This window comes from Motacilla alba, chromosome 17 (assembly GCF_015832195.1).
Source record: "Motacilla alba alba isolate MOTALB_02 chromosome 17, Motacilla_alba_V1.0_pri, whole genome shotgun sequence".
In the NCBI taxonomy this organism is placed as follows: Eukaryota; Metazoa; Chordata; class Aves; order Passeriformes; family Motacillidae; genus Motacilla; species Motacilla alba.
In genome coordinates, this window is record NC_052032.1 from 7,650,357 (window position 1) to 7,674,145 (window position 23,789).

Sequence of the window (23,789 nt, forward strand, 5' to 3'; positions counted from 1 at the left end):
TTGGAGCCCTCATCCACAGCTTTTTCCCGAAGTGGTGATTTTCAGCAGCGGTGATTCACAAGATTTCCTTAACGCTGGGGTAGTGATGACTCTTCAGAGCTGGAAAAAGCAAAACTGGAGGCAAAACCTGAATCCTAGAGGGGCATTACCCCTCTAGCAGGCGGGCAACCTGCAGAAGCAGCACCACAGGAGATGTGGAGGTTGTCCCCCAGCCCCAAGCTGGTGTGACGGGGGGCACACGCTGCCCCAGCTCTCCCTGAGCTCCCCTGGTCCCCGGGCTCCCTGCAGAGCTCCCCTGGGCACAGAGGATGCTCAGTGTGTCTTAGGAGGCTCTGCCACCACCCTTGGCTCTTGCCACCCAAGCTGTCCCACTCCTGGTGCCGCAGGGACCCTTCTGCAGGCCCCTGGATGGTCTCTGTCCATTGGGATGTGTGACTGCCGTCCTGCAGCATTCATTTCCCTGGCGGTGAAACTCATTCCCAAGAACTAACTTAATTTTTCTCATCAGCAGTTCCAGCCCATCGATACTTTTCTGTCCCTCTCAGCTGATGAGAATAATCAGAGTTTTTATAGCACATCTGCTCTTTTCGAGATGCTATCGCTCGTAGCACTCCTTTAATCTATACAGAGGGAAACAGTTGTGTTTAATTAATTGCTCCCCAAATAAACTGATCACCTCCAGCAATTCCAGCACACTTTACACGCAGTTCAAAAGCCTCTGCAGAGATCTGAAAGGACAAGCACTCGCTGTGATGACAAGAAATGAAGGTGAGGGGGGAAAAATCACAGTTTGTCTTTAAAGACAAACTTAAGACAATTATTATTTAATTATTCTATCAAATCACTTCATACTGAACTGTGCTGTGGTTGCTGTTGAGTTTTTCTTCAAGGTTGCTTGAACCACGTGCAGAAGATATTGAAGGGCTGTGCTTTAAAAAAAACCCAACCAATTTTAGCTTTTTATTACTTGTGCAGGTCAAACGTCATCGTCTGGCGATTTGTCACTGTATAGTTGCTCAGAAATATGAACGATGGAGGTTCTCTGCTTGGCCCATCCACTTTGGTTTCACTGCCTGGCCTCAGGTACTGCAATAAACATCCTCCTTGCTTCCCAGGGAGATGTCAAAGCAATTCTCACGGAGCTGAGCCCAGGATGAGAAGCAAGAAAAAGCAATGTTATAACAAGGACTTAGCAAATGCTTGGGCTGCCTTGAGAGAGTACAGAGCTTGTTTTTTTGGACTTTAACATGAGGTTTGCTTACCCTAAGAGCAATTCTGGGAAATCAGAATTCTGTGAAGGAGAAAAATGTTTTCACAATGTATTTCTTGCACCGATGTACAAGACCTCCACGGTGAGCACGGTCTGGGCTGTACAAACACAGATTCCCCAGACTTTGCAACAGAAATTTTTACAGAAGGGAAGTGCTAATTAGCATCCACAGTTTGGGAGCCAGTTGATAGCCTCGAGACCTGGCAGCTGGCCAGCCACAACTTTCATCAACCCCAACATTTGGGAAGTGTCCTGTGCCTGCCAAGTCTGTGGGAGAAACAGACCCAGCAGCAGCCAGGAGCCAAATCATCTGTGGGTTTGAAGTAGTGCAGAGCTCAGGTTGTGCTCACCTGCTTCCCTCCACCCCTGGGTTATTCCCAGTGCCAATCCTTCAGTGATTTTGTGTCCTCCCACTCCTGCAACCCCAAATTCTTGGCTTTCTGCTTTGACTCAGAACTTGGCATCAAACTACCCAGGGATATTTTATGATCTTCCCATCACTCAGCATCCAAGGCTGATCTCTATGGGGTTTTTTTTGCCCCACCTCCAGCTTGCTCCATCCCCAGGGCCGGTTCCCCTTTGTTTTTCCTGACCCTGGAGGAATCTTCCACCTGAGACTGATCTGTGAGCACAACCCACAGCCAAACCCGGGCACTGCTGGGAGCAATGGGCTGCTGGAGCACTGCCCAGCCCCCTGTGTGTATTCCCAGGGGAACACACCAGTCTGGGGGATGCTGGTGATGTTTTTATCCTCAAAACTCCTTTGGCAACTGCAGTGGGGTGGATGTGACACACACCAAGCATGTGGCCTTCCAGAGATGCAATAAAATAGACACTAACCTGAAACACAGCAGCAAAAGGGCTCTTAATATTGCTAGAGGATCCCACTGCTCGTGCAGGGCTCTGTGCCAAGAGGAAAACCCAGAGTTAGGGCTCTCTAATCCAACTCTGAGGGTGGCAGACCCTGGGAGTGGGTTTGGGTACAGTGGCAACACAACATTGGCATCACCTGCCAAGCACCCTCCCTCCCCATTCCTAAGGACAGAGCCTTTTCCTCAGCTTCCCTCTGGCATTTGTTTTTACCTGGAGCTCCCTGGCAGTGACAGGACCCTGTGTGTGGAGTTTTGCAGGAGGAGGCTGCAGCAGGATGCTCTGAGGCTCAGCTCACAGCGCCAGCCACCCTCTGGTCCTCATGGAGGGACCAGGTGCTTTTCTCTGCCTCTTCCCCACGATTATGGAGGTTCCTTCTCTTGGATGGTCTCCGAGCTGATCCCAAATATTCATGGAAGCAGCCTGAAAAGTCCTCACTGCCTCGTCCTCCTGTCTGCAGCACCTCAGTCACCTTCACTTAATCGCAGAATTTTATATTGCTGAGAACAGCAGTGATTCCCAGCTTTGTGCTCTTCCACAGCCACCTCTCTGCACCTGCTTTAGCCCCCCACGATGTCAGAGCCACCCGGCTTTTAACACAGCCCCAAAACAACTGCCCCAAACTGGGGCCTTGCTTGCTGTCCCCTTGCATCCAGTGCCATGGCTTCAGGCAGGAGCTGAAGGTGCCCTGGGGACACATCTGCCACATGTCACTCTGAGAGGTGACAACCTCAGGGTGCCAAAGGATGAGCCTGACTAACTTTAATCCTTCCGTGGGGGGACTAATCCTTCCATGAGTATCTGGGCAAGGTTGGGAAAAAGGCAGAGCCTTTTTGTCACAGCCTTGAAAACCCAAGGATTCCTGGAAACACCTTCCCTTTCAAGCTTCCTGAGCTTGTCAAGAGGTTTGTAGGGCAAATCCTCCCTGTACAGAAGCCACATTGAGTTTTCCAAAGGAAATCTCATTTATCCACAATTTCTAATCTTTAATAGTCCTTCTGCTAAGCTGTGCACCCCAAACCTCAAGCAGCAGGGCCTGCAGCCTTTGCCATCCAATGCTCCAGCCCTTTTCTGAGCTGGTGAAGCTCCATCTCCAAACTCCTCGGGCTCTCTTGGCCTCTCCTGGATCTGCTCCTCTCCATGCTGTGGGATCCTCAGGGAGCAGCTCAGTGCCAGCAAATGAGGGCCAGAGGAAGAGCAAGAAGAAAGGGCGGCGCTGAGAGCAGAGCCCCGTGCAGGAGGGCTCAGCACCAACCCACCCCCTGGAAGTTCGTGTGGCAGGCAGCCCCGGAGCCGTGCCCACAGCAATTCCAGCTCCTTTTGCTGTCATTTCCAACCAAAGTGGAGGAGAATTCTCAGGGGAGAAGTCCCACTGCAGGGGTGGGAGAGAGCTCCTCAGGGAAATGAAGAGTGGTGCTGTGAAATCAGGGGTGGCTGGTAATGGAGGAGTGCAGGGGCTTCTGTGTCTGAAGAGGGGAAACCGGGATTTGGTGTGGTTTTTAAAGGATAAAACAGATCTTGTGGAATTTGGGATTCTCCACCACAGGTGGGGTGATGAAGCTTGGAAAGGTGTCAGCTTGGATTCACAGAGAGAGAGAGAGGAGAGAAAACAAGTGGATGGATGGATGGATGGATGATGGATGATGGATGGATGGATGGATGGATGGATGGATGGATGGATGGATGGATGATGGATGATGCATGTATGATGGATGGATGATGGATGGATGAGGGATGGATGGATGGATGGATGGATGGATGGATGGATGGATGATGGATGAATGATGGATGATGCATGTATGATGGATGGATGGATGAGGGATGATGGATGGATGGATGGATGATGGATGGATGATGGATGGATGGATGGATGGATGATGGATGGATGATGGATGGATGGATAATGGATGATGGATGGATGATGGATGATGGATGGATGGATGATGGATGATGGATGATGGATGGATGGATGGATGATGGATGATGGATGGATGGATGGATGGATAATGGATGATGGATGGATGATGGATGATGGATGGATGGATGATGGATGATGGATGATGGATGGATGGATGATGGATGATGGATGATGATGGATGGATGGATGAGGGATGATGGATGGATGATGGATGATGGATGATGGATGGATGATGGATGGATGGATGGATGGATGGATGGGTGATGGATGGATGGATGGATGGATGATGGATGGATGATGGATGAATGGATGGATGATGGATGGATGGATGGATGGATGATGGATGGATGATGGATGAATGGATGGATGATGGATGGATAGATGAAGGATGGATGGATGGATGTTCATCCCATGGTGGAAGGCATCTGGAAGGCCAGGAATGAGCTGACACAGCCACGGGCTGGGAATGTCACCTCAGCAGAGCATGGAGGGTGGGAAAAGGGAGGCGCTGGTGGAGCTTGGGGTTGCACCTGCTGGGGGAAGAGTCATCACCCCTGGGAGGACTGGGCCCAGCTTCCCATTGGTCCTCTGCAGAGCGAGGCTGGAGCAGAGTTGATCCTGCCTGGAGCATCTTTTGCGGGGACACGTGAATCTGTGTTCCAACGCGTGGAGATGGTTATTGCAAAGCCACTTTATTTCTGGTGTTGTTATTGGCAGGGGAGTGGGAGTGCAATACAATTTTAGCCACCCTGATGTCTCTGTGTCCCTTACATCCCACCTCCATTCCAGAGCAGCTTTCCCCTCGCATTACACGATCCTTTTGACTGTACAAAAGGGACTTTTTGCACCTGAAACGGTAAAAAATGAGCTGGTCCTGCCAGGTGTGGGCAGTCCTGGGAGAGTTTTTGGCTGTGTGTCCCCACCACCATCAGCAGCCCTGGCCCCAGCAGGAAGCAGGATTTCCTTGCATATGGCAGGAACAGGGGATGACCAAGATCTCAGTGAGGCTCAGTGAGGATGAACTTGCTCATGGAGAAGGATGCCAGTCACACCAGGAGCCCAGCCCAGCCCTCAGGCACGAGCAGAGCAGGAGCAGCCCAGCCAGCAGCACCTTTTTGCTCATTTCAAAACATCCCACTGAGGATCAGGGTGAGTCTCCAGAGCTGCTGAGTCAGAGACCACCCCTCAGATAAACTCCGCTTCCCAAAGCTCCCTCAGAGCTCTCCCACCTCCCACTGGCACTATCCCCTGGATCACACAACGCTTCATGAACACACCCAGAGAACGCTTTTGTCTCTTCCTGTCCTTTTCAGATATTTTGGGTATTTGTGGCAATCTCTCCTGTTTATATAACAAAGCCACAGCCCAGTGTTTGTGACACCATATCCATGGAAACCCTAATATAGCAAGCACAGGCGAGGAGATCTCATTAGGTGCCTCAGCTGCGGCAGCACTGGGGAGGGAATTTCTCTGGGATGCTCTGCTGGGAAGGGGCCTGGCTGCTCACCCAGCCTGGAGCACCTGGTAGGGCAGTACCACCTCCCAAAGAGCAAATAGTGGTAATTTTGGGGTAATTTTGGCCTTTCTCCTGCTGTGCCATCACCGTGGCTTAGCCCACACACCCACCTTTGGCTCTGCAGATCTGGGGGCGCATGGCTGGAGCAGGGGGAGAGGCAGATGGGATGGAGCTTCTCAGCCAGGGCAGTGCAGTCCTCACCTTCAGGGCCAGAGCAGGAGCAGAGACTGAGCTGTAGAGAGCAGCTCAGGTCCAGTTCTGTTCCTAATTTGTGGTGAGTGGCTCAGTGGGGAGGTCCAGGGCTGGTTCCCCTTTGGATGTGATCCTGGTGGGACATGAGGCAAAAGGTTTCTTCCACGGTGTAAAATAAAGAAAATCTGGTTCTGAGGAAGGCAAAACAGGTTGGGAGAAAGCAAGAAAGTGGAACAAGCAGAGGCTTGGCAAGGGGGACGTTACAGCATTTGGGCTGTAGGGCATGAACTCAGGGCAAGGAGGAAGGAATGGCTCTTCCCACCCATCCTTGCTGGATCAGGGATGATCCAGCATCCCATCATCCCCGGATCACAGTCACCTTCACATGTCCAGGGCCATTCCCACCCTTCTCTGCTGGATCACTGTCACCCCCAAGTGTCCAGGGCCATTCCCACCCATCCCTGCTGGATCACTGTCACCCCCAAGTGTCCAGGGCCATTCCCACCCATCCCTGCTGGATCACTGTCACCCCCAAGTGTCCAGGGCCATTCCCACCCATCCCTGCTGGATCACTGTCACCCCCAAGTGTCCTGTCCGGGCTGGCACATGGCTCATCTGTGAGTTAAAACAGCCCAGGCTGCTGTCACACGTGGAAATCCCTGCAGAACCTCACAGCTCGCGGTGGCCCAGGTGACACAGGGACACTAAAGCTACTTTAGAGCGGGCAGACACTCACCTGTACCCTTGCTGGGCAATTGAAACTCGGATTGGCATCCCCAGTGCCCTCCTGGTGCACAAAAAAACCCCCACGAGCAGCTGCAGATCCCTTCTGATTCCTCATGGGAACAGGACTGGGCAAAGACATTCTCTGGGAAGGATGATAAACAATCCTCCCCACCTTGGGGTGTGATGGAACAGATCCTGGGAGTCGTGGGGCTGCTCCACAGCTCCGATCTGCTGGATTTAGCCAGAGGAGTGGCCCACGTTGATCCCTGCAGGGTCACCGGAGCGTGAGCATCCCCCTGCGTGCCAGCCCAGCTTCCCCTGCTCACACCCGGCTCCAGCCTGAGTCGGGCGCTGCCAAAGCTCATCAGCACCCCGGCAAATTCCATCCTGGGGCCGGCAGGGCTGTGGAGAGCAGAGCCCCGGGGCACGGAGAGCCGCAGGAGCAGACAGAAAGCTTCCCTCCCCTCCCCTTCCCCCCCCTCCCCTCCCTGCCCTTGCCCAAATTGAATTTCCATTTCTGTTAGCGAGGCAATGGATTATAGCTCGGGGGGCTGCTGCCTGCTCCAGCCTCTCATTCGGAGCATCAATCGTGTTTGATCCCGTACCTGTGAGCAGCCCGTGTTCCAGCCCCCGCTGCCCCTGCCGGGCTCTGGGAGCACCAGCTTCGCGGCCAGGCTGCTGGGTGCCTTTGGGGTGCTTTCCCTCAAAGCCACGGATTTTTGTCACCAGCAGGGTTTGGGCTCTGTGTGGCTCTGCAGAGCCGGGCTCGGCAACACCCGGTGCAGGTCCAGCATCCAGCCCAGCCTGCTCCAGGTGTTCCTGAGCATCTCTCCTGCTTTTCTGCCTGGACAGGGGCATGAGGGGTGTGGGGACACCCGAGTCCCATCTCCAGCACGGTCCTGCCGGTATTCCCTTCCTCAGGAGCTCCCACACGGGCACAGAGTGGCTGCTCTGCCCCGGGGGAAAGGGCAGGACCCACGGCTCCCACCCCGCAGCCCTCCCGTGGGACGCTGCTCCCGAATAAGCTTCCCAGTCAGGAAACTCTGGCGTTTCTACATCTCCTTGAAGTCTTAAAATAAACACCCCGAGCAATGAGTGGAAAGCTGGATCCTCACTCCTCGCCTGGATTTATGAGCCACGACTCAGGAGAAACTGAAGGAGGGGAGCAGAGAGAGAGATGTACATAATTTTTTATTTTTTTTTTCTCTCTCTTCAAATAAATTTTCAGCGCTTATCTGCAAAGTTCAGCTGTTTTCAAGCTGACCTGCCCGTGTTCTGCTGTTCCACTGCAAATTCCTCCTGTACAGGAGAGCTCAGGAGCTCCACTTGCACATGCCAGCAACCTGGGGTTTCGCCTCTGATGGAGGGAGGCAGGACTTGCTCGCTGAGGACCCCCTCCTGCCCCCGGTGAGGATCACTTTGCCTTCCTGCCGTGCTTGGCAGCTCAGCATCTTCTCTTTACAATGAGGAAACGGAGCCAAGAGAGGAGGACAAGTGGGTGAATCTGCTTGGAGGAGATCAGGGATAGGGAAGGACGAAAATCTGTTCTATGGGGCTTCTGCAAGGCAGCCAGGCTCGTGTAACGCTCCAGCACCAGGGCTGGGGGATGAGGGACATCCATCTGATGCCTTTGGTGTCTCCAGGAGCCTCAGGAAAAGGGGAAAGTGCTGCATTCTCCTTCAGGAAGGTGAAGAGAGCCGTGGCTGGGGTGAGGTGCAGATCCAGGAACGGCTCCAGGGAGCAGAACCCCAGAGGTGCCATGCTGGGAGCATCCCCAGGCAGCTCCAGCGGCCTCCTGCTATCCAGATGGGCTTTTAAGGCTTTTAAGGCTTTTTGGCAGCAGTGGGAGGGCTGGTGGGGACCGGGCTGTGCACTGGAGTCACTGGGGGAGGACGGGGCTCCCCTGGGAGAGCTCAGCTCTCCATCCCTCCCCGTGCCTTGGCCTTTTGCCTGGTGGGGCTGAATGAGAGAGCGAACCCTGCGAGCAGCAGGTCACCCGGCAAGGAGACACGGGCCGGGATCAATTGACGCATTCCTGAGTAATGGCTGTGTCTTAGGACAGTAAAACCTCCTCGGGTTTAACGGGGAGATGCTCGCGTTGATGACTCATTAAAACGCCGAGCTGAATCCATTTCCTCTCCCTACCCAGGGCTGGGGGAGGCGGATCTGCCCCTGTGACATTGCTGCAAGGACCAGGAGGAAAGCCAAGCCCCGAGGGAACCCCAGATGGGAGGCAGGACCCAATAAATAAAATAATAAAATTAATACATTAATAAACCAATGTTTTATTAATAAATTAATAAAGCAATGCCAGCGTATCGCAGGATAAAGCCAGGCAATGTGTGTGTGTGTGTGTGTGTGTGCATCAAAGAGCTGCAGGCAGTTCATTATAATTCCAATTAACATGGGAAAGTTAATAACCAAAAGAGAATCCATCAGATTTTAAACAAATGGGAAGCAGGACGGGGAGAGGCTAAAGGTGTCTGTAAACTTTAAACTGAGCCCAAGTCCCAGCTGCTACAAAGAAATAACAAATATTGAATATATCCAGTGGTCTAGGCAGGTGGGGGCTTCAACGGGTACAAAGCTGGCTGGGAGAGGAGCTGGGCTTTGCGAGCTTGAGAGGGCCAGAATTAATTCCCACAAAGGCCAAAAACGAGAGGAGAAAGGAGAGGAGACATCTCTTTTCTTGCTGTTTTCAGGGAATCAGCATTTCCTCTGGCATTGAGCTTTGCAGGGGGAATATTTCAATCCCTGTCAGTACTATTTAATGCCTGGGAGCTCAGACACGGCTCAGGGTGCTTTGTTCTCATGTCTGGCCACCTTTGGGGTGATCCTAGGCTGGGCTGTGTGGACAGCCAGGCCAAAGGCACCACGAGCAGTGCAGAGCACGTCCACGAGGGCTCAGCCAGAGCAGCCTGTGAGCAAGCAGCCCTTCCCAGCCACTAAAGAAGATTTAAGAGCGAATCACATCAGCCCAGTCAAACCCAATTGCTATTGATAATGTCCGTGTGCAATTAGAGCCAATTAAGGGGAGACAGCAGATGACAAGTGCTTGGCCAGGAGCTGACGGGGGTCAATACACCAGTCCAATTTCCCAACAGCTAAATGCAATTAAAGAGTATCACTTACCCAGCTTGCCCAGGAGGGCCAGCACATAAATGGGCACGCCAGGTGCTGGGTGCTGTCCTGGCAGGATGCAGAGCTCCAGGAGCAAGCCCTGCTCCTGCCCCAGCCTCAAGCTGCGGGAGGTGGCATCCATGTACTTCACCATGGTGGCAGCGTTCCTGGTCATCCTGGTGGTGGCCCTGCAGGGCTCGGCGCCCCGCCAGAGTGATTTCCCCTACAAGGTGCTCCTGGATCCCCAGGGGCTGCTGGAGCTCTCCTGGAATGTCAGCTACCCCGAGCAAGCCGTGCATTTCCAGCTGCTCATCAGGGAGCTGCACTTCGGGCTCCTCTTCGGGATGTCAGACAGGGGAGAGTTTGAGAACGCCGACCTGGCCGTGCTCTGGAGTGACGGGCACAACTCCTACTTTGGGGTGAGGCACCTGAGGGTTTGCATGGCTGCTTTCGGGGTTTCCTCCCTGGGCACAACTCCCCCTTTTAGGGGGAGGCACCTGAGGGTTTGCATGGCTGCTTCTGGGGTTCCTTCCCTGGGCACAACTCCTACTTTGGGGGGAGTCACCTGAGGGTTTGCATGGCTGCTTCTGGGGTTCCCTCCCTGGGCACAACTCCTGCTTTGGGGTGAGGCACCTGAGGGTTTGCAGGGACGATATTGGGGTTCCCTCCCTGGGCACAACTCCTACTTTGGGATGAGGTACCTGAGGGTTTGCAGGGATGATTTTGGGGTTCTCCCCTTGGGCACAACTCCTGCTTTGGGGTGAGGCACCTGAGGGTTTGCAGGGATGATTTTGGGGTTCTCCCCTTGGGCACAACTCCTGCTTTGGGGTGAGGCACCTGAGGGTTTGCATGGCTGCTTCTGGGGTTCCCTCCCTGGGCACAACTCCTGCTTTGGGGTGAGGCACCTGAGGGTTTGCATGAATGATTTTGGGGTTCCCTCCCTGGGCACAACTCCTGCTTTGGGGTGAGGCACCTGAGGGTTTGCAGGGATGATTTGGGGGTTCCCTCCCTGGGCACAACTCCTGCTTTGGGGTGAGGCACCTGAGGGTTTGCATGAATGATTTTGGGGTTCCCTCCTTGGGCACAACTCCTGCTTTGAGGTGAGGTACCTGAGGGTTTGCAGGGATGATTTTGGGTTCCCTCCCTGGGCACAACTCCTACTTTGGGGTGAGGTACCTGAGGGTTTGCATGAATGATTTGGGGGTTCCCTCCCTGGGCACAACTCCTGCTTTGGGGTGAGGCACCTGAGGGTTTGCAGGGATGATTTGGGGGTTCCCTCCTTGGGCACAACCTCTGCTTTGGGGTGAGGCACCTGAGGGTTTGCAGGGATGATTTTGGGGCTCCCTCCCTGCCAGTGCAGCTCCCTGAATTGGGCTGGTGGTTTGGTAGAGTGGGGTACAGGGCACACGCTGGGCCGGCCCCCCTGCTCAGGGTCCAGAAGGTCTCGGGGGTCTCTACCCCAGATCAGATGCACACGGTGGGTTTGGCATGGGGATTAACCCAAAAAGGGAAAAGAATAAACACAGCAGCACATCAGCAAGGCTGAGGGAGCCCGGAGCTGGGTGTCTCTGCTGTGTTCAGCTGCAAAGACACACACATCAACACCCTGCTTCACTCGTGTGCTGCTGCCAGCCACATTAAAAATTAACCACAGCTCCCATTAATGACTCCGAGACAGGGCAAAAGTCACCAGGCAGAGAGGCTGCTCCTGCCAGCAGGGAGGAACCTGGCTGAGAGTTGCATCCAGAGGGATCAACGGGGTAACAGGGCAGCCTGGGGTGCTGTCAGAAATTAAAGGTGCAAATGTACTTGGGAAAACTGATTTCCAGTTGTGTTGTTTGCTGTTGCTGCTGCAAACTCCATCCTTCCTGCCGCTGTCTGTTTCTTGGGTTCCTGTCTGGGTGGTTTTCCCAGCCCTATCCCCAGCCCACCACATCAGGCTGATTGCAATTGTGCTTGGCTTCACAAAGAAATTCCCATTTTCGCCCGTGTGAGGCTTTCCAGTAAGTTAAATTTTACCTCTCTGCTCGCTTCAAATTAACCATAAAACACATTCTTTCGCAATCAGCCGCAATGTGATCCGCAGTGCAATGAAGGCATGAAAAGAAGGGTTTATTATCTGAGCTCTTTCCCTGCTAATTACCAGCCTTTCAGGGTCTGTGGTGGGCCAAATGCTCCAGGATTTCACAGCATCACGCAAAGAAAACATAAAGGATCATTTCTAATCTGCCTTCCTGAGCTCACTCAAAGAAGAAACACCCGGCAGCGCTCGGGTTTTCTCTTTCACTTGGTGCTGAACAGCATCCTGCAAGGAGATCTCTATAAATCTCTCCAGCCCTGCTTTTCTCTCCCGCTGCAGCTTTTCTTCTGGATAAGTGTGTTGGCTGTTAAAGAGATCCACATTTGTTCAGCCCCCCATGTACTATGAGATTAACTTGTGCTCCATATTCCTACGAAAACAAATGTCATGAGAGCTCCATGGAGCTGATTTCCCTCTCCCCCTCTAAGGACAATATGTTCTGGAAATATGACTCTATATCTCTGGCTGAAATGATGCCAAATCCCTTTATCCTTTTTCTTCTGGTTTTTCCTCCCGAGATAAGAGAACCAGTGCCACTTGTGTGCGTACAGCCAGCTACTTCCTGGGTGCCTTTTCTGAGTAAACAGGAGACCCACAGGAGAAACAAAAGATCAAAGAAACAACCTTGATTAAATCCAAATTATCCCAGGATTTTGTACTCCAAACCTTCAAACCCTGAGGCACAGGAATACCCTGCTGCTTTGCTTCTTGGGGTGGCTTTGTCACCATCCTCTCCAACAAGCAGTTTTTAGGAGGCCGTGCTGGGCTGCCAGAACAATCTGACCACCAAAAAAAAAAAATAAAAATTAAGGATTTTGCAGAAAATCCTCAGCCCAGCAAGGGTCTGATCTTAAATTGAGGGAGGCTGGTTTGTGCCAAGGGTTTTGGAGAGCCCAGCACCCCCTTCCACAGGGTCCCCCCCAAGACAAACACACCCAAAATACATCACAGACCAATACAACACCTTCACATGTCCCCGGGGGCTTTCCTCCCTCCCTTCCCCACCTTTCCCCACTCATATCTCAGCTCGTAAAGGTCTTTCTGCAGACTGTTAGTGCTGGGTCAGGTGTTCCCCAGGTCTGTCTGAGCACCCGGGATCCTGTAGCCATTCCAGCATGGATCTGCCCAGGAGATGCTGGAGGTGGGCATGAACCGAAGCACAGGCATCCTGCAGCTCTGGGGTGCTGAGGGTGCACAGAAGGATGACCTGAGGTACCTCTGGAGGTACCTCCTGGCTGAGCAGGCTGCTGTCTCTCTCACAGGATGCCTGGAGTGACGCCAAGGGGCAGCTCCACTTGGATTCCCAGCAGGACTACCAGCTCCTCGGGGCTCGCAGGGCTCCTGAGGGGCTCTACCTCCTCTTCAGGAGAGCCTTCAGCACCTGTGACCCCAAGGACTACCTGATAGAGGTATGGCATTGCCCTCACCCCCCTGTGGCACCCCCAGGCCCATCCCAGCCCTGGGGCACTGCTCCAGCCCTGTCCTGCAGGGCTGTGCCTGTTTGGGCACAGCATCAGGTGTTGGTGCTGTGTGAGGCGGAGAGGAAGTGAGCTACAGATGTCAGCCCTGGCCCATGAGTAATGTTTGGCACCATCTATTCACAACCCCTTCAAAAGCTCTCTCAAGTGTAGCTTTTAGCTCGTTTGCATCATCAGCTCCTGTTGAACATGCATTGGGTCTATATAAATCCTTCCTGCATCACTCTGCTCGACAGCCTGGAGCCAACTGTTGGGAGTGTCACGAAGAGGGGTTGGTGTATCAACAGCAGGCAAACAGGAGGGTGGTGACAGGAGCTGGGACAAAGGGACAGCAAATAGAGGTGCTGCTCCCTGCTCGGTGACATCTCCCTGGCTCTGCATCCGCCACTCCTCTCTGAGCTGGGATTTGGGATAAACCCTCCCAGTGGGGGATGTCAGACAGCTCAGGGGCTCAGCTACAGGCTCTGGAATCAGTGCAAGGCTCATCTCACATGAAAGCCTTTGTGGGCAGGATATTTTAGAGCCAACGTGGGCACAGAGTGTCCTCGAGTTTTTGCTGCTGGTGCTCAAAAGCTTCTCTTGTGGTGAGAAGTGTCTGCCGTCTGCCAAAACACTGAGAGCCCTGGAGGGAACAATCTGTGTGTGTGAGCCACGAAAACACTTGCTGGTCTTTATTCTCTGATCCTTTAGGAAAGGATTGTTCCCTTTTTCCTTTCTCCCTAATCTCCTGTCCAGAGCTCTCAGTGTTCTTGTTTGCAGTAGACTTTCAGCAGAGCCTCTTGTGGTACCTTCCCCCTGTAAAGAAGCTGGAAGAAAAGGGAGGACTTCAGGGAGAAGGTTTGTTTCTGCTCTTACCCCCCAGGCTCTAGCTGGGCTGCAGGGGAGGATGAGCCCTGCACTGATGGGTTTGTCCCAGCCTGGAGCTCATGAGGGACTTGGAAGGAGCAAAGAGGATGTGTGCCCCTTTTGGAATTGATGGGGAGCCTGCTAGGGAACCCTCAGTGACCACATCAGCCAGAGAAACGCCTGGAATGTGGAGCTCTCCTGGGACAGCACAGCAGAGTGAGCTGCTGGTGCAGCCAGGGTGGGGTCACAAGACCCATTTCTGGGTTGATGCCACCAGTGCTGGTGCTAAATGGCCCCTGCAGCTCCTGTACTGCATGAAAAACCCACAGATTTGTTCTGCTCTGGCTTCAGGATGGCACGGTGCACCTGATCTACGGCATCCTGGAGAAACCCGTGCGCTCCCTGCAAGCCATCAACGTCTCTGCCCTCCACGGGGGGCTGCAGAGGGTGCAGCTGCTAAAACCCAACATCAGCATCCCTGAGCTGCCCAGAGACATGAAGACCATGGAGATAACAGCCCCGGATGTTGTCATTCCCAGCCAGGAGACGACCTACTGGTGTTACATGGCAGAACTCCCAGAGGGCTTCCCCAAGCACCACATTGTCATGGTGAGAGGCCGCAGAAGGGGGCTGCTTTCCCCAGGGTGGAGCAGTAATTGTGTTCACATCCTGCAAATTCCACATCACAGGGAGGCTTTCAGACCCTGCCATCCAAATGTGGTCCCAAAACCTCTTCCAGGTCCACCCCACCAGTCAGTAGCTTCCTCTTGTCTCCTAGAGTGTCTCAGCAGGAGGAGACCAGGTAATGTTTTCCCACCTGGCACATCCAGCAGGTTCCAGGGCAGGCTCAGAGCTGACTCCCTGCAGAAGGAACAGACCCACAACAGGATATTGGCACACATGAGGAGCATAAAACCATAGGAAACAAAGGAACGGGGCTGATGAGAGCAGGGCAGAGCCAGCCAGGATGGGAAGCGGCATCTGAAAGATGAGGCATAGTCCGAAAAAAGAGAGTTACAGACGTAAATGCAACTTGTGGGCACTGCCAGACGTGTTGCTTGGGCCATCTCCTGCAAAGGAGAGGCAGAAACCTGCTGGCAACCCCGAGGAAAGGATGGGAGAGCACCCAGCAGGTGTGGGGGTGGCTCAGGAGGTGACCTGGCACATCCAGAGTCAAAACCACACCACGGGGATGAGGAAAAACCTGCAGACACTCGAGCTGCAGCGAGCGCTCGGTGATTTCGAGGGGAGAGACGGCGCTGCAAAGGGAGGCTCAGAAGGAGGATTTTCTCTCTGACAGATGGTGTGAAGTGAATCATCTGTGTGTAAGTAAGAAGTGTGTAACTCCTGATACCTTCCCGCTGCTGCAGATCACTTCTGCAGCTGGCACTTTTAGCCAGAGATGTTCCTCAGGCTTGAGTCACTCTCTCTACCCCAAATCCCCCTCCCCGTGCCCCAAGAAGCTGCTGGACAGAAACAAAACCCAAGGGCTGCAGGCAGAGCCACAACAACAACAGAGCCAGCACTCTGTGGGAAAAAGCAACATCCCCAGGGCCACCTTTACCCCTGTTAAAGGACTCAGTCATCACAAAACTGACCAAAATCTTCTGCTGATCCCCATCTCTTGCTGGAGAAAGGATGAGCTGGCTCTCTGTGGGTTCTGGTGGGCTCTGGGTTGGTCCCTAAGCCAGCCGAGAAATTAAATATTTCCACCACTGACCTAAATGCTCCTTGGGCACTAATAACATGTTGTTTCCCCTTTGAAGCACCCAGGTGTTTAACTCTACCATAACTAAAATATGAGGGGAAAACTCTTGGCCCTCGGTGCCTCACGCCCTGAGCACCCTTCCCTCCCCATCCTGTGGCAGAAACTGGTGCCAGGCCACAGATACTCCTGCCCTGGCACCTCACGGAGCCTGCAGGGTTCAGGGATGGGCTCTCAGTGTGTCCTCTCCTCCTTGCAGTACGAGCCAGTGGTCACGGCGGGCAACGAGGCTCTTGTGCACCACATGGAGGTTTTCCAGTGCGCGGCCGAGTTCGACAGCTTCCCCCACTACAGCGGGCCCTGCGACTCCAGGATGAAACCCGAGCGCCTCAACTACTGCAGGCACGTGCTGGCAGCCTGGGCCATGGGGGCACAGGTGGGTGTGACAAGGGACACGTCCCCCTGGGTGACAACGTCACCCAAACCATGCCGGTCCCGCTTTGGGGTTGCCCCATAGGGGCTGCCCTCGCCCTGGTCTCTGCTGGGGTTTGGCTTCAGCCCTGGCTGAGCTTCCCAGCCCCTCCTGGGTGTGTTGGATTTCCTGCCTGTCCCCACCTCTCCTCCTCTTTGGTGCCACAAATCAGTGGGGTGGGACACTGGAACGGCTCCCCAGGGAACGGTCACGGCCCCAAGCCTGAGGGAGCTCAGGGAGGTTTTGGACAACACTCTCAGGCACTTGTGGGATTCCTGGGGCTGTCCTGTGCAGGGCCAGGAGCTGGATTTTGATGATTCTCGTGGATCCCTTCCAACTCTGGTATTCCTGGGGCTGTCCTGTGCAGGGCCAGGAGCTGGATTTTGATGATCCTTTTGTGTGTCCCTTCCAGCTCAGGGATTCCTGGGGCTGTCCTGTGCAGGGCCAGGAGCTGGATTTTGATGATCCTTGTGGATCCCTTCCAGCTCAGGGATTCCTGGGGCTGTCCTGTGCGGGGCCAGGAGCTGGATTTTGATGATCCTCGTGGGTCCCTTCCAGCTCAGGGTATTTTATGATTTTATGACAACGTTCAGGTGTTGTGCCACTGCATGTGGAATGAGAGGAGCTTTTGGAAGCAAGGGCAGCTCTCCAAGCACAACCAAGGGCACAAGTCACGTCCCTCAGCCCATGGTGTGGGTCAGGATCACACCCACACATTCCCGTAGGCTTTCCAGCCTTGTTCCCAGGAAAGCCACCCTGCTGCTCCCCTAACACCTTCCCTTCTGCTTCCAGGCTTTCTATTACCCTGAAGAAGCAGGTCTTGCCTTTGGTGGCCCAGGCTCCTCCAGATATTTGCGTCTGGAGATCCATTACCACAATCCCCTGGTGCTCAAAGGTGAGGGGCTGCCCGCTGCTTTACCTGTGTGACCAGGGCAGGAGAGCTGGGGAAATTCCAGGGAAGGATTGCCACCTTCTGGGGAGGCCTCTGGCCTAAACCATGGCCCTGTTCTCAGCTTTGTGGAGAGCTGATGGTCCAGACCTGTCCCTGCAGGAGGAATACATTAAACCCCCACCTTGCTGCTGCTTTTCTGGTCTCAGCAAAGTCATCCTCACTGAAGTGCATGCCCAGAGGTGGGGAAGGAAGCTCGGGAAAGGAGCCTGCAGGCAGAAAATTGCCCCCACAGGCTTCCTGCGAGGATGTGACCCAGGGCAACACCAGGATTCAGCTGGGCTGTCTCAGGAGTGCCACCGATTTCCACACAAGGTCGTGGGGAGTGGCTTTGTCAGCCCTGTCAGTTGGTTGTGTTGATTATAGATTCAGTGGGGCTGGGTCTGAGCTCAGAGCCAGAGTGACAGCAGTGCCAAGTCACAGAGAGACCAGGCTGCCTGGGGAGGGGGGGGATGTGGATGTTGATTCCTGTTCTCCTGCTTCGATAACATTGTCAGGAGACACATTGGGAAAAAAAAAGGATTCCAAACAACCCAGTTTTTTCATTAACATAAAAACAAGCAGCTTCTTGACTACCCAAGGATATTTTTAGGAGGCCAGAGCATATGTACTGTGGATCAATCATAGCACATTCGGCAACTCGAGAAGAAACATGGCTATAAATACAGAGTTCACATCTTCCATCATTCATCTGCTTTTGCCTGTTAACCAATAGTGTCTCCCCCGTTATTCTTATCCCTGGGTGGGCTCCAGCCTGGAGACAGGGAGCTCAGAGCTGCCCTGAACCCCTCCTGACCTATTGACCCTGCTCTTTCCCTTTGGGATTTTGGGATTAAAGAGGTTGCAGTGAGCCACATTCCTGAGGGAGACCCCCAAAGCACCCCATGCTCTGTCCCTCTGCTTTGGGCTCTCCAAAGGCACCCTTACCTTGCTGTCCTGGGACCATTCGTCCTCAGGTCAGTGCCCTCACCAGGGAACCAGGTTCATCTGGGGCCACTCAGTGAAGGCTTGCAGGAAAATCTGTAGGATTTTAAACAATTTCAAACAGAGGAAGGAAGCTGGGAGCGAGAGGTCCCCCACAGCGTTGTTTTTCACCTGTCCTTGTCTTTCACCTTTTGGCCTTGCCCCTGCAGTGACTTGTCCTTGTCCCCTGGCCCCCCAGGTCGCCGTGACTCCTCGGGGATCCGGCTGTACTACACGGCCACCCTTCGTCCCTACGACGCCGGGATCATGGAGCTGGGCTTGGTGTACACCCCCGTGATGGCCATTCCCCCTGGAGAGGACAGCTTCATCCTCACGGGGTACTGCACTGATAAATGCACCCAGCTGGTGAGTGCCTGTCCCCTCCAGCCCGGCTGCAGCTCCAGGGAGAAAGGCTCCCTGTGGCTTTTCCCTGGCTCCAGGCAGCACCAATCTCCAGGCTGCCAATTTGGAGTTTTAAACTCACCGTGAGGAGAGAAAAATCTGCTGTGTACAATAAACAGAGAGCAGCTGGTTGGGATGGGTTGAATCCCCCTGAAAGCAGCTCTCCTGGGGAGCCATCTGCTCCAGCTCCCCGGGGTAGCATTCCCATAAAACTCACTGCCGAGCTGGCCGTGTCCCAGTGGTGCTTTCCCTCACAGGGCTGGGAAAATTGGCTCCTGCTCCTGGGGAGCTTGCCAAGAGCTCCCTCAAAGATGGCTCCAGAGGGCCCACCTTGCTCTCTCAGGGAAGTTTTGGTGCGTGTTTTTGTAGGGCCTACCCACAAGGAACCGTTTGTGCCACCACCAACGAGGGCAGGGAAGGAAGAGGGATCTGCCTCAGCTGCTCCTGCTGCTCTGGAGCGCTGCTTTGGCAGCAGTGAGGGTTTGTCCCTCTGCAAGGAGCTCACTGAGCTGCTTTTCCAGGGGTACAGCAACCCCCTAAACCCCGTGTGAGAGCCACAACAGGGACAGCCGGTTCCCAGCACACGGCTGGGGATGTGAGGGAGGGGATGTGAGAGGGGACACGGCTTCCAGGGGGGCTTGAGCTGTCCTTCCTTCCTTCCCCCAGGCTCTGCCCGCTGCTGGCATCCGCATCTTTGCCTCCCAGCTGCACACACACCTGGCAGGGAGGAAAGTGGTGACGGTGCTGGCCCGGGACGGGAGGGAGCAGCAGGTTGTGAACGCTGACAGCCACTACAGCCCTCATTTCCAGGTACGGGGGCTGCAGGGGGCACGGCTGGGTGTCCCCCCTGGGCACAGAGCCGCTGTGGCACTGCTCTGACGTGTCCCTTTCCCTCCCCTCCCAGGAGATCCGCATGCTGAAGGAGGTGGTCGCTGTTTTTCCGGTGAGTTGCCCCAAAAAACGTTCCAAACAGCACATCCTGATGCCATGGCGCTGAGTGCCCTGCCTCCTTCCATCCCCACATCCCATCTGGGGACTCCCAGGGGGGCTGGAGGGAGGGTCCCCGGGTCACATGTGTCATCTCCACGCAGATACTTTGGGGACAGCCAGGCCCCCCTGTCATATGGCACAGAACTGGTGTGTGGGCAGCCAGGAGCTAAATGAGGCTCCTAATTCAGTTGGGCTTCGTCTGGCAGAGGGAGGCTCCTCGGGGGGTGAGGATGAGCCATGGTGCTGCCCTCTGGCCCTGCTGGATGGAAGGAGAGGAAGAGATTCAGCATCAGAGCGGGAGTGGGTGGGAAAGCAGGGGTGGAACCTGCCCCAGGGCTCTTCAGATGGGGAAGGAGCTGACTGCAAAGCTGGGAGCAGCTCCTGGAGCTGCTCAAAGCACTCAGCACCCGCTGGAGCCGTGCCCAGGGCTGTGCCCTGGGGTGTCCCCGTGGTCCTCAGCACTGACTGTGGCAGGGAGGCTGTTGTGCCACCAAGTCAGCTCCGGTTTTGGCACTTCGAGCTCTCGCCTAAGTGCAATTTTAAGGTGTTTTCAACCCCGCAGAAATCCTTAAAAAGCGAGGAAAGCAGGGAACACCATCCCTGGGATGCAGCCCTGGGGAATCTCCACAGGGGATGCAGTTTTAGCAAGGACTCCTGTGGTTTCCAGGCTCCTGGTATTTCCATGTGGAACACTCCCCAGTCCTTAAATTTTCCTGTGTTTGATTCCCCCCAGGGCGATGAACTCATCACCACCTGCACATACAACACTGAGGATCGGAGCAGAGCCACCGTGGTGAGTGCAGGGGCAGCTCCCCTGCCTTTGGGGGCACCCAGGGTGGGCTGGGGGCACCCCCAGACTGGGCACCTGCATGAAACCAGGCTGAATTCCAGCCAGGAGCAAAGGGAGAGTGGGAAGAAGGGAACTCACAAGGCTCTGCTGCCTGCAGCGGGGATGTGAAGGTGCTAATTGTGAAGTAGCATGTGTCACTCTAATTCCCATCACAAACTGTTCCACCAGGGATTAATTGTAATTAAAGAGAAGTGGCATTTTTTGACAGTGCGTGTTATTTCCTTACATAGGCAGTGGGGAAAAAATATAAAAGAGCCTGTCAGAGGTACCATCAACAGGGACAAGGCTAAATATAGCAGAGGGATTATAGGAAATCTGCATTTTAATGTAAACCACACGGTCTAGCCTGGAAGTCTGTCCTTGCACAGAGGGCAGACAAGCAGAGAGCTGCCCATGCCATGCACCTGAAGGAGTGTGCATACCTATCTCTATCATCTCTATCTCACCTCTACCTATCTAGAGATCCAGATATAGATCTAGAAGGATTTTAGATATAGATCCATGTGAGTGTGCACCCAGAGGTGTGAGCGAGCTGTGCCCCCCTGCCCTCCCTGCCCCTGTGCAGGGCACAGCCAGGCCCTGCTTCCATCCCCTTCCTGCCTGTGCCACAGGGAGGCTTTGGCATCCTGGAGGAGATGTGTGTGAACTACGTGCACTACTACCCCCAGACCCAGCTGGAGCTGTGCAAAAGCGCTGTGGATCCCGGCTACCTGCGCCGCTACTTCAACCTTGTCAACAGGTAAAGAGCCCTGCACAGCAGGGCTGGGGGCACAGGGACCACTGGTACAGCAGCCAAACCCAGGGTTTGGAGCACGGCTGTGCAGTGAGAGCCACCAGGAAGGCAGGGAGGGACATCTCAGCAAGAGTCAGTGTGTGGCTGAGTGCATAAATGCAAAATATTCCTTATGACCCGAGGCAGACTCGGGGAGGATGCTGCAGCCCATCCACCCGTGAGGAGAGGGGAGATGCTGACCTTGCACAGGGTGTCCTACCCACGGGCTGGTCCCAAATCCTGCCCTGCACGTGCTGGCTGTTGCAGGCTCTCCCTGTGCCCAGCGCTGCCCTCAGAGCCACCCCAGGCTCAGGCAGGGAGGAACTGGTCCCATCCAGCTCTGGAAGGGCACAGCACTGCTGTGCTTCAGCCTGGCCTTTCTCCTGCCCAGGTTTAACGACGAGGAGGTCTGCATGTGCCCACAGGTCTCTGTCCCACAGCAGTTTTACTCCATCCCCTGGAACACGTTCAACAGGGATGTGCTGAAATCCCTCTACGGCTTTGCTCCCATCTCCGTGCACTGCAACAAATCCTCTGCTGTCCGCTTCCCGGTAGGTACAGCCCCGCTCCCAAAGCTTCCCTGCACAATTCCCAGATACAAGGTTGGGTTTGTGGTGCTCAGGACACATCCGAACCCAGCAGGCTCAGGGCAGAGGGCTGGAGCTGCCTGGGAATCCCTGGTATCAGCAGGACACTGAGCCCAGCCCTGCCCTGGGCTTGGACAATACATCAGGAGCCCACCATGGATGCTCCCAGCCAGATCCAAGTGGGAGATGCATTTGCATGAAGTGATTTGGAGGCTGCTTTTGCTGACTGTTAAAGTAGGGCCAGATCCAAGGAGAAACGTGAGGTGGTTTTTAGGATTTTGGCAAATCACCCCAGGTCCCAGGAGAGCGAGCTCATTACACACAGCATCTGTGCAGCTTCCAAACGTGGCGATCCAGCAAAACGTGGAGGATAAAGGACTGGGAGGTCTTAAAAATCAAACCAGGCCAAGAAATGAGGAACATGATGATGTTGATGGTGAAGATTTAAAACCACTGCTGGCATCAGCTTCCAATGCCATTTATCAGTGTAATGAATTTGGATGAGTCCTTGTGCCTGGATCCAGTGCTATCCACTGCAGCCCGGGACCATGCTGAGCGGATTGCAGGGATGGCCATCAGCTTTCTGCCACTGTAAATTCCCTTTAGCAAAGTTTCACTCTGGAGCGGGCAGAAACCTTTCCAGTTTCCTGGAACTGGACACCAGGCACCTCTCAGCCACGCAGAGCTTTGCTGCAGGGACAGAAGTGACGTCGAAGTTTTGTGCAGCAGCAGAAATATGAATTAAACCTCTTAATTTATGACCAGACAACTCCCTTGATTTCAGAGAGGTCTTGGGGGCTGTCAGGAAGGGCCTTGAGCAGAGCAGAGCCAATGCTGGCACAAAGTGGGTCACGAGCATCGCAGTGAGGGTGAAGGAGCCTCTGCTCCGCTGGTGTTTCAGAGCGAGCCCGACTTGGAGACATCTCATTTATTCCATGCTGTTTCTGCCAAGAGAAAAAGCACCAGCTTCTAATTAAGCTCATGTTTTTGCAGTTCAGTGATCCCAAAGCTGATGATTTCTGGAAGGAACTGAGTGCTGTTAATTACTGAGCCAAATCTCAAGGTAACACTTGTGAGCGGCAGCGGGGACAGTGCCATCCCCTAGTTCCTCTGCGCCCACAAGGGCTCACAGAAAACTCTGTTCAGATTTCAACTCGAAAGCACTGAAAACAACAACTACCAAGACACTCCACATGCCTTTGAACTCTCCAAAAAGCAGGCTCAGGGTTTGGGATGTATCAGCAGGGCAGACGCCGCAGCAGATGGGCTCGGGGCTGGAGCCGAGCCCTGGAGCAGGCGCACCCTAAGGATGCTCAACTGCTCCCCTAAGCCATAAGGGCACAGGAAAGGAGTTGTTCCTCCAGCTGGTGCTCCCCTGCAATGCTGTCCCCTCTCTGGTCACTCCCCATGAGCTTTGGAAAGGTCCCTCCATCCCACTCCATCTTTCCCCAGGGTTTTCCCAGCACCAGTGCCAGCTCTGGCCCATTTCGCTTGACATACCAGGAGAAATTTCAGCTGAAAACATAAATTCCACTTTCATCTCGCTGATGACTCACGGCTCTACCTCTCCTCTCCAGACCTCCCTCCTCCTGCTCGCTCTGTGGCTCAGCCTCTCGCTGACATTTCCGCACGAACACGCAGCTGGCAGCCCAGCCAGGGCACCACCACCCCGGAGCTGAGCCCCCCGTGCCCTCCCAGCCCCTGCCCGCCTCTCCTCCAGCCACCAGGCCAGGCCAGCATCAAATCTGAGCTAGATCCTGCTGGGCAGGCTCGGCCCCAGGCACTGCCTGCACCTGGCAGGTTGCTCTTTGCAGGGAGCATCCCCAAGACAAGGCGTCACCACGGATGCACAGAGTGGGGGGATTTGTCCTGGCCGTGGTCACCTTGAGCCCTGATGGCTGTGACAGCCCTTCCATGGCACCTCAGCCAGGCTGCTGCATCCCTCCTGCTCCACGGGCACATCCCTGCTGGAAATTCCTGCCAGTCCCTGCTTTTCCAGAGCATGGTGGGCCTGTGGCACTCCCTGGTTTGAGCTGTCTCCACCTGGCTTGGCAGGTAACGCTTTTTGGGGTGGAAACTCCCC

At 54.5% G+C, this 23,789-nt stretch overlaps 1 protein-coding gene and 1 long non-coding RNA gene across 2 annotated transcripts; one reads left to right on the forward strand and one right to left on the reverse strand.

The window, feature by feature from the left end:
- Nucleotides 1-916: 916 nt before the first annotated feature.
- LOC119709193 lies at nucleotides 917-6,803 on the reverse strand. Its single transcript, XR_005259294.1, has 4 exons — nucleotides 6,503-6,803; nucleotides 5,685-5,957; nucleotides 2,111-2,173; nucleotides 917-1,142 (listed from the first exon to the last, which is right to left on the reverse strand). It is a non-coding gene; the product is annotated as an uncharacterized LOC119709193 (long non-coding RNA).
- Nucleotides 6,804-9,600: 2,797 nt separating this feature from the next.
- Nucleotides 9,601-21,911, forward strand: DBH (dopamine beta-hydroxylase). Its single transcript, XM_038156403.1, is given in 13 exon segments — nucleotides 9,601-9,658; nucleotides 9,661-10,031; nucleotides 12,955-13,101; nucleotides 14,368-14,625; nucleotides 15,981-16,157; nucleotides 16,986-17,088; nucleotides 18,305-18,471; nucleotides 19,174-19,317; nucleotides 19,412-19,450; nucleotides 20,231-20,290; nucleotides 20,959-21,086; nucleotides 21,511-21,721; nucleotides 21,723-21,911. Coding segments are annotated over 13 exon segments (2,052 nt in total).
- The last annotated feature ends 1,878 nt before the right edge of the window (nucleotides 21,912-23,789 follow it).